General features: G+C 47.7%; 1 protein-coding gene across 4 annotated transcripts in view; it reads right to left on the bottom strand.

The window, feature by feature from the left end:
- The window catches only part of ATRN (attractin), a 186,236-nt gene extending 182,309 nt beyond the window's left edge, over positions 1 to 3,927 (bottom strand). For all 4 annotated transcript variants that reach the window (XR_014832058.1, XM_021077390.2, XM_021077389.2 and 1 more), the window contains exon 1: positions 3,444 to 3,927. Coding sequence is in view for 3 of the 4 variants with exons in the window: in XM_021077390.2 (XP_020933049.1) it covers positions 3,444 to 3,814 (371 nt within the window). In the remaining variant the exon portion in view is untranslated. The remainder of the gene's footprint in view (positions 1 to 3,443) is intronic.
- Between the last annotated feature and the right edge of the window lie 6,910 nt (positions 3,928 to 10,837).

Genomic DNA, 10,837 nt, shown 5'->3' on the forward strand with positions numbered 1-10,837 from the left:
CCTTCTTCTTCTTTTTTTTTTTTTTTTTTGGTCTTTTTGCATTTTCTAGGGCCGCTCCGGGGCACATGGAGGTTCCCAGGCTACGCCAGAGCCACAGCAATGTGAGATCTGAGCCGCATCTACAAACTACACCACAGCTCACAGCAACGCCGGATCCTTAACCCACTGAGCAAGCCCAGGGATCGAACCCACAACCTCATCGGTCCTAGTCAGATTCGTTAACCACTGAGCCACAACGGGAACTCCTTACATTCCTTCTAATTAATGAAAAAGACCTTATAATAGCAATTGTAACCCAGGACTTATGGAACTAAAAAGCTTAAAAAACACACCAACTTGATGCTGACCCAAACCAGAAAATTATTCACTCTAATGCCTCTTATCTAATAACAAAGAGGTTTGTAAGTTAAATCAAGACACATAACAACATACAATCAAAACCAACATTTCACTTTTCCCCTAAAAAAACCTACAATAAAAAAATTAAAGTGAGTTTTTTTTTAAGGTTAGAGATGTAAGTCCCTCTTATTTCATTTTTTTAAATGCAAATTCCGGAAGCTCACAAGATACAATGAAATTATCAGGACCAAGGTCATAACTGTTTGCCCAGGAAAGAGCACTGACACCAGCTGGAACTGGCTCAAATGGAGAGTCCAAAACAACCAGGGGAGCCCCTTCACTCGCACATGACACCATCTGAGACAAGCAGCGCCAGTCAGGACTGCCCGTTCCCCCTAACCAGTAGCTCTTCTCCAAACCTCTGGACTGTCCATGTGGACACTCAGACCTGCTCTTGTATATGTAGATGACTCCAGTGCTTATAGCCTCCTGCCAGGTAGATACCCTGAAAGCACCCCAATCTCAGTGTGCGCAGAATTAAACATCTGAGATCCACACCTATGTCTGTTGATGACACCACTGTCCTCTCAATCACCTAAGATATGATCTAGTTTTCTTTCCCTCACCAGCCCCCTCTCTCTTCCCAAAAGCAAGCCAGTTTCAAAGAAAGGTCTGTCATTTACCTCTCCACTACCACCTAGCTCTACCCCTGCCTGCGCTCCCACAACTTACCTCAAGTTCTCATCACTCCTGGCCTGACCCAGATCAACAGTTCCAACCTAGCTGCCCACTATCTCTCATGCTTAAAGTGAGTCCACCCAATCCGAACATTACAGACAGACTGATCTAGCTATGTATGTCCCTCCTCATCCGTGGGCCCCCACTGCCTACCAAGGCTTCCCAGATTTTCAGAACTTGAAGAACTCTGCTCTGACCCAACCATCCACTCACTTGATCTTGAAAGTTCCTCAGGTTCAGAATGCTCTGGCCCCATCTTCAAGAACATTCCTGCTCTGGCTCCAATCTAAAAGCCTGTAATGTCATGAAAACAAGCTGAACTATGCTAATCCAAGGCTCAAAGGCTACAGGTCAAAATTCTCAACTCAATGGACAGGGCTCCACACAGCCTGGCTCCTGCTCATCTCTCCAGTCTGGCCATGCTCCCCTTTGCTCTCTCTCCTCCAGCCACCCGGCCTTCTATCCATCCTGCCATGATCCCTCTCATTTTCAAGCCTCCGTACATGCTGGCCCCTCAGCACCCCACCTCCTATGTAGGCAGTGTGATGTCACCCTTCACATCTCAACTCAGAAATCACTTATTTGGACACTAACCTTACCTTTCCAAACTAAATCAAGTTGCTCTTTGCTTCTACAGCTTTAAGAAAATTATAAGAAACTGACAACTGGATTTCTTATTCCCAAGGTAGAATATAAGCTCCAAAAAGGCAGGACAGTGTCTCTCTTGTTAATCACTATAATCACATAACCTCACCCAGAGTAGCCCTCACAAGTATGTGCAGAGTAATGCAGTTCCTAAACCAGAACTACATTACCAGAATCCTCGTTACATGGCCAGCCCTGCTGTACACTAGTCTTGAAATCACTTGCTTGCTCCACAAAGCTCATCTCCTCAAAGTTCTCATTCTCTGAGTTTTCCTTGAAGATCTGACATTACGTGACTCTAGACTTCTACTGTTCCAAACTTCTTTCTCACAATTCTCATCTATGTACCCTGGCACTAGCAATACTTATTAGTCTCCACAATTTTGTCTGACTCCTTTGTTCCATTTGGAGTTTTTTCCCCAGCTCCACATTTCCCAACCTTACTTAGCCTCAAATGCTCAAACTCAATGCCACCTCCTCCTCAAATTATTCCCTGCGTCCCCCAACCAGTCACAGTCTCTCTGTCCCTGAACTCCCACAGGTTCTCTCTCCCTTGCCTCATTCAGATATTGGACCAAAGGTCACTTCCAATGTGTGGCTTCTCCAAAAACTATCCACTGGTTATAATTCTCTATCAGGCCAACATGTCTTACTCACTTGACAGCTTTTATCATTATCTGAAATCACCTTGTTCTTTTCTTTCACTTATTCATTTACTTGTTAACTGCCTGTCTCCCCACTAGAAAGTAAGTTCTATGAGAGGAGGGACCCTGGCTGTCTTGTTCTCCGTATTTCCCCACTCCTCCACGTCGGACATCAAAAATGCCCAGTGAACATCTTCCAAAGGCATGAATGACTTTGTGGTCCTTATGATTAGAGTCATCTATGAACCTATCTTTCTCGACCTATGTTCCAAACACCTTGTGGACTAGGCTAAAGTCTGCCTAATCTATCTGTCTGTGTGTATTATCCAGAAATCCTTGCACGACTAAAGCAAATAATAGCTAACTACCAATTAATTAATGGCGAGGTCCTGCCCTAAACCAGACCAACTCAGAACTCCATATTCTCCAGAAACCAGGGCAAATAAGAACCTCCTTCCATGTGCTCCCCACGACAGACCCTGGTCCAATCCGCCTCCTCCGGTGAGCTTCTAAAGGCTACTTTCCTCACTTTCCTTTAGCCAAGAATCACTACTTCTTCTATATCTAATATCTCACAATCCTACCCTTTTCCCTTCTATCTCCAAACAACAAATCTCTTCCAGGGCCCTGTTTCTTCAAAGTACCCCACAGACTGGAGTATCTCTAACCAGTCAGGCAACTCATCAGGCCCTAGAGAACTAGGGGATGTTCTTTTGAAGTGTTTAAGGAAGACTGGCTCTCTCACCTTTTCTTTTATACCTCATTTACGAAGAAGCCCGACTGGCTTTGATAATCCTCGGGACCCTAAGCTTTCCACTCATGTAGACCGCCGCACCCAAACCCCTTTGGGGAGCCCCCACCCTCGCCTTGAACCTTTTCATCTTCTAGTACAGGAAGACCCCAGGCCAGAGAAGATGATCTCCCCGGAAGCAAATGGTCCTCAAACACCATGGGGCGGCCGTACCCTCCCCACTTTCCGTCTGGCATGCGCCCCCAGCCTGGGGCCATCTCCAGCCCCCTTGGCCTCAGCCTCTGGCTGGGCCCTACCCTCCAACACCGCACATTACCCCCACTCACCTGAAGCGGCCCCCGCAGTGCTGGCATTGCTCGCCCACCCAGCCGGCGGGGCAGACGCACTGGCCGGTGCCAGGGTTGCAGCGGCCGCCGTTGACACAAGGCCGGTCACATTCCTTGGCCTCGGCTGCAGCTGAGCCCGACACCGCTGCCGCTGCCGCCGCGGCCTCAGCCACCCAGGGAAGCAGCAGCAGCGGCGGGAGCAGCAGCAGCAGCAGCCACCGCGAGAGGCGCAGCCCGGCCCCCAGCCCCGGCCTCCCGGCCCCAGTTGTGTCCCAGTCCTGGCGCCGCCTGTCGTTCCTGCTCGCGGGCGCTGTAGTCTCCGCCGTCCTCCTCTTCAGCTTCGCCTCAGTCGCCGCCGCCGCCGCCACCATCTTCCCGGGGCAGAGAGTGTGCCCCGCGAACACATACACACACGCGCGCGCACACACACACACACACGGACACAGACACACACACACACCGCACGGCCGGCTCAGCTTCGCCTGGCCGTGCGGGGCGGGGCTGGGCGGACGGTGGCTCTGGGCGGCCAATCTTGAGGGCGGGGCCAGGACTGCGCGGGAGGCGGGGCCGGCGCGTCCGTGCGTGGGCGGGGCGCAGAGAGCAGGCTGCCATCCTCCAGCGCGCGCGGCCCTGGAAGAGGGTCTCTAGCTGGAGATTTGAGGTTGGCCAAAGCGTCCCAGGCTTTGATACCGACCCGGGCGCCCTAGCGCTCTAGTTTTATCCCTTCGCTCGGCTCGGCGGCATCTGGGTAGACATCCTGAAGCTCCCTCTTCCCTTTGGTTGCCTGGGAGCCTATCGCTCTTCTAGCCAACCCCGCGGAGTTGAGCGCTACCTTCCAGAGACGCCGGCGCCCATCAGCTCTCTACCCCAACACTGCTGCCAAGCAGAAAGGTCCTAGGAGTCGCGGTGTAGTGCTTGATGCGGTGACATAGGAGTGCTGCGATCGAGCCTCTGCTTTCTCCTCTAATACAGGGTTAACAAGTAACACGTGTCTTAAGAACCCAACGCATAGGCTATACTCAGTAAATGCCTAAGACTGAAGCTACATAGCCCGGCCTCCCTTGATACAGACTGATTCAGTATTAGAACAGACCCCCACACACACCTTTAATTCTGTAGAGGAAGTTTGGGATTTAATTGCTCCCCACTATTTGCGCTCCAGTCATCTCTGAAGAAAGGGCAGCATAAAATTAGGAACCGAAGCATCCTACCCACCCACCCCGCCACAGCCCCTAGAGCCCCTCTTGTCAGGTAGTTACTTTGTTGACCTCCAATGAAACGTGCCTCCTGGCAGTATAAGCTTGTGTGGTTCTCCACCCTGAAATCTGGACTGGGCCTTTGACTCAACTTACCCAAAGAAGAATCTGGGGGAAATGATGATGTGCTGGTTTCAGGTCTGAGCCTTAAGAACACCTGGCAATCTTGATTCTGAGCTCTTGATAAAACTGGGCTGCATCTGCTCTTCCATCTTGCTGTAAGAGATCACATGGAGTTCTCCAGTTATCACAGAGAACTGAGATCCCAGACACAAGAACCAGGTGCACCCATCCAGGTGAGGAACCAAGTCATTGAGGGAAGAAGCCCTGCCATCTGAGCTGTTCCACATTACCTAGAATGGAGACAAGTCTTTCCTACTATGCCTTATCCAAAATCCTGAGAAATTAAAATCCAGCTGCTATTTTATGTCTGCAAAGTTTAGAGAGTTTTGCCAGAACCTTGTCTGACATAAGCCTTGTGTTGTGAGGAATAACCCTATGGCAGCTAGGGATGTTTGGGCACCTTGCAATCCCTGGAAAATAAAGAAAGGCCCTCTTTTACCTCAGAGCACAGAATTCTAAGATTCTAGGATGTAACCAGGTTCTGATCTTCCTCCTTCTGCATCCTCTTCAAGCCTGGTGAAGCTGAACTACACACAGCCCGCTCTCCACCCTCCACCTACGTGAAACCTTTTGTTCCACCAAGGCCCTAGCACTGGCATTCTGGTTTGCAGGTTGTGTTTTTGCTGTGGTGTCTTACATGAGGCTGTGCAGGGTGAGAAAGGAAAATGGAGCACATGGCCCTAACATGGGGCAGACTGACATGGAGCCAATCTCTGGCTTCAGAAAGCACTGCTCTTCCAGACCAGAAGCGGAACCAGCCTATCCTGCCATTCCCCACAGCAAAAGTGAGCCCAGGCTGAGAAGTTTCACATGACTTCACCAATGCTCAAGGATAACAGGAAATGGCTTGCATCTACGCAACAGTAGTATGGCTGCTCTCCAAAGCTCTCAAGCAGCAAACATTCTTTTTCTTACTGCCTTAATCCACTCCCTTCACTGGTTCTTTTTCCTTAGCCTTCAAACATGCTCAAATCATCTTGTCCTTAAAAAACAAACAAAATCTTTTCTTATGAAGGGAAGTATTGGCATTTCCTTTCTCATTTACTGTTGTTGTCAGAGTCTGCTACACTTTCTATTTCTGCATGCTGCATCAAAGATGGCTACAAATTCTTTAACCTTCCTTCCATGGAGAGGTGGGAATGAACCCCGAACTCCTTGAATCTGGGGTGGTCTTAGTGATTTGCTTAACCAGTGGACTATGGTGGAAGTGATGGGCTGAGACTTTTGAGTCTAGGTCATAGGAAGTTTTGCAGCTTCCTCCTGAGTGTCTCGAAACACTTGCTCTGGGGAAATCGGGCTGCCTTAAAAGAAGTCTAGCTACTCTGAGGCTACATGCTATGGGGAAGTCAATCCCCAGCCATTTAGATCTTCCTAGTTGAGGTCCTAGACACTCATGAAGCAGAAGAATGTGATCTGTGCTGAACCTACCCCAGACTGCAGGTACATAAGCAAAATAAATGAGTTTAAGCCACTAAATGTGTTACACAGCAATAGATTACAGAATACTCTGTAACTTGCTTCCTCCAAGTCTTATGAGGTAAACTTGATTAAGAATTGATCAACAGGAGTTCCCATTGTGGCGCAGTGGTTAACGAATCCGACTAGGAACCATGAGGTTGCGGGTTCGGTCCCTGCCCTTGCTCAGTGGGTTAACGATCCGGCATTGCTGTGAGCTGTGGTGTAGGTTGCAGACGCGGCTCGGATCCCGCGTTGCTGTGGCTCTGGCGTAGGCCGGTGGCTACAGCTCCGATTGGACCCCTAGCCTGGGAATCTCCATATGCCGCGGGAGCGGCCGAAGAAATAGCAAAAAGACAAAAAAAAAAAAAAAGAATTGATCAACAATGGTTGTATAATTATATATACATACATCATGTATAACTAGTCATCTCTATATAATACTAAGTGGGTTCTGATATTGTAATATCCAGCCAATCCTAACAAAAGGAATCACCAGACTTTCTGTCTTGGCACAGTGGAAACGAATCTGACTAGGAACCATGAGGTTGGGGGTTCCATCCCTGGCCTCGCTCAGTGGGTTAAGGATCTGGCATTGCCGTGAGCTGTGGTGTATGTTGCAGATGTGGCTCGGAACCCATTGTTGCTGTGGCCAGCAGTTGTAGCTCCAATTAGACCTCCAGCCTGGGAACTTCCAAGTGCTTTGGGTGTGGCCCTAAAAAGTAAAAAAGAAAAAGGATCACTGAAGCTCCAAAAGCACTTCTGCTGGACTCCTCATGCCTTATCACTGAGGTTCTGTGGCTCTTCTACCTCAAATCCATGTCCCTTTTTTCCTCCACTAGTCCTCGTCAAGGCAGCCACCTCTAGGTCCCAGAAACTTTTATTCCAATGGCAATGACTGCCTAGCCTTTGATCTGGAACTGTTCTAAATCCAGACTCTAAATAACAGAGTCCTTACCAACTGCACAGCCAAGGATGTTTGCCACTAAGATGGTGTGAAGTTGCCTCTGCCAATTTTTTTTTGGGGGGGGGGTTGTGGGGTTTTTTTTTTCCACCCAAGGAAGAACATTCTTTTGCTCTCTCTGATTTCATGTCATCATTTTCTGTATCTTTACTTGCATTATTACATTGTCTCCAGGTCATGGACATGGATGATTTTTTTTTTCTTTTTTGGCTTTTTGCCATTTCTTTGGGCCGCTCCCGCGGCATATGGAGGTTCCCAGGCTAGGGGTCCGATCGGAGCTGTAGCCGCCATCCTACGCCAGAGCCACAGCAACTCGGGATCCGAGCCGTGTCTGCAACCTACACCACAGCTCATGGCAACGCCGGATCCTTAACCCACTGAGCAAGGGCAGGGACCGAACCCGCAACCTCATCGTTCCTAGTCGGATTCGTTAACCACTGCGCCACGACAGGAACTCCTGATTTTTTACAATTTTTTATTCACATGGTGTCTTAGGTCAGTTTCCCTAAGAGCAGAGATAAAACAGGATTCTAATGCATAATTTATTGGTAGAATTCTCTTAGGAGAAAGGCAATGAAGGAAACAGGATCAGGCAGGGAAGGTAGCTGATTAAGGATGTGATCTTATCTGGAACCTCAAGCTAACCCTGTGAAGAGCTGTGAAGCATGAGTTTTACCATAGAGTTGGTCCCACCTTCAGGCAAAAGGACCAGCATTTTATACACATATCTCTTGTAGAAGGCATCACTTACAGCAGTAAGAAACCTCCAGTAAAGGAAATTTGGGAGAGGTACCAACAATCTGCTGTATACAATGTATATTTATTAAGCATTATATAGCACAGAGGAATGCCTCCCTGGTAAGATCTATCTGCTCAGCTGTCTGACCTTCCCTAAGGGTCAACAGACCTCACTCTGAATTGTTTGGAGCATCAACATACTTTGGATGACAAAAGTCATCTTATACTTTCACTCTAGGTGAAGTGAAATCATTCCCCAATTACAGCTGTCAGGATCTCACCTAACAAGCAGGGTAACATATTGCCTGTGAAACAGGCTAATGCTGAAACTTTGAAACAAATACAATGGGAGGGTGCTAGGTAGGAACAAAGCTCTGTTGGGGAGCAGCTTCCATGTGAGGGAATGGTCAACTTAGAAGCATAAGATCCCAATACTCCCTGGCAGGCTCTAAGGGACCCTTAGAGGATTTAGGGACCCTTGACCTGGTTGCATGAAGTTGGCCCCCTGAGCTATTGGCAGAGCTTTTAGTGGCCTACATAGACAAACTCCACAAATACAGAATGTGGCCTTTATATCAGCTTAAGGGATAAGACCCAGCCTTTGGACAAGATCGCCAATTTAAAAGCAGAGGACTTGAAATTCCTGTTGGATGAGCAGAACACATGCCCCATCCCCAAATTTCTATTATTGAGAATTAAAAAGCATCTCTTGTACATAGATTAGATATTATAAAAGCAATAATAGCATTAAAAGACAACTGGCCTTGCTAAATAGTACATCTGTGAAGAATGACTTCAAATTAGAGCTTCCCAAACTAAAGCCATCCTTTTCCCCCTGGTTTTATTGAGATATGATTGACATACAGTATAGTATAAATTTAAGGTGTACAGCATATTGATTTGACTTACATACATCATGAAACAGTTATCACAATAAATTTAGTGATCATCCATCATCTCATATACATACAAAATTAAAGAGACGGAAAAAATATTCTTTCCTTATGATAAGAACTCGGGGGAGTTCCCGTCGTGGTGCAGTGGTTAACGAATCCGACTAGGAACCATGAGGTTGGGGGTTCGGTCCTTGCCCTTGCTCAGTGGGTTAATGATCCGGCGTTGCCGTGAGCTGTGGTGTAGGTTGCAGACGCAGCTCGGATCCCGCGTTGCTGTGGCTCTGGCGCAGGCGGGTGGCTACAGCTCTGATTCAACCCCTAGCCTGGGAACCTCCATATGCCGCATAATAATAATATTGCATATTATATCCTTAGCACTTGTATATCTTATACTTGGAAGATTTCAACTTTTTTTCTTCTTTTTTGGTCACCTGATGGGAGTTCCTGGGCGAGGGATAAGAGCCAAGGTGGAGTTGCAACCTACACTGCAGCTGCAGCAACACTGGATCCTTTAACCCACTCTGCCAGGCTGGGCTTGAACCTGTGTCCAGGCACTGCAGAGACACCACCAATCCCATTGCACCACAGTGGGAACTTCAGGACGTTCGTAATTTTGATCAGCTTCATCCAATTTCCCTGCCCCACAACCTCCGCCTCTAGTAACCACAAATCATATCTCTTTGTCTATAAGTTTGTATATTTGTTGGGTTTTGACCTGCAACACTGTGTGTGTTCCTAGTGTGAAATATAGTGATCAGTATTTCTATACCTAACAAAACGATCACCATGATAAATCTAGTTACTATTTGTCACCATACAAAGATATTACACTATTATTGACTGTATTCCCCACACTGTACATTTTATACTGGTGACATTTATTTTGTAACTGGAAGTTTGTCCTTAACCTCCCTCACTTATTTCTTTCATCCTCCCTCCTCACTGCTGAAGCCATCCTTTTTGACAAAAATTTCTCAGAGTTACAGGCAACAGTCTGTGTTAGTTTCCTGTGGCTGCTGTAACAAATTACTAAAAGCTTGGTGCCATAAAACAACAGGAATGTATGCCCTCACAGCTCTAGGTTTCAGAAGGGCCATGTTACCTCTGGAGACTCCAGGGGAGAATCCTTCCTTGATTGCTCCAGCTTCTGGTGGCTCTTGGCATTCCTTGTGGCCACATCACTCCAGTTTTCGTCATCACGTTGCTTTCTCCTCCTGTGGATATATATATATATTTTTAGGGCTGCACCCACGGCATATGGAGGTTCTCCAGGCTAGGGGTCGAACCGGAGCTACAGCTGCCAGCCTATGCCACAGCCACAGCAATTTGGGATCTGAGCCACGTCTGCAACCTACACCACAGCCCCCAGCAACGCTGGATCCTTAACCCACTGAGCTAGGCCAGGGATTGAACCTGCGTCCTCATGGATACTAGTCAGTTTCGTTTCCACTGCGCCACAACAGGAATTCCTCCTGTGGGTGTCTCTTATAGGAACACGTGTCATTAGAGTTAGGGCCCGCCTGGGTAATCCAGGATGATCTCTTTATCTCAGGATCCTTAATTAATTTCATCTACAAAGACCCTTTTCCAAATATGGTAACATTCACAGGCTCTGGAGTAAGGCAGTGGACACATCTTTTGGGGAGCCACTATTCAACCCACTACACAACCCTGTACATGAAGTCAACTCATTCAATTTATTTATTTATGCAACTAATACTTATTTAGTGGCTAGTATGTACCAGAAATGATCTAGGATTTGGGGGGGGCAGCAGTGAAAAATCAATGAAAGAATTCCTGCAGTTCCCATCATGGCGCAGTGGTTAACGAATTCGACTAGGAACCATGAGGTGGCGGGTTCGATCCCTGGCCTTGCTCAGTGAGTTAAGGATCTGGTGTTGCCGTGAGCTGTGGTGTAGGTTGCAGACTCAGCTGGGATCCCGCGTTGCTGTGGCTCTGGTG

Source organism: Sus scrofa, chromosome 17 (genome assembly GCF_054392235.1).
Source record: "Sus scrofa isolate SSC_HxYL_T2T_F1_AM1 chromosome 17, Sscrofa_HxYL_maternal_Yorkshire_Landrace_v2.0, whole genome shotgun sequence".
Classification (NCBI taxonomy): domain Eukaryota; kingdom Metazoa; phylum Chordata; class Mammalia; order Artiodactyla; family Suidae; genus Sus; species Sus scrofa.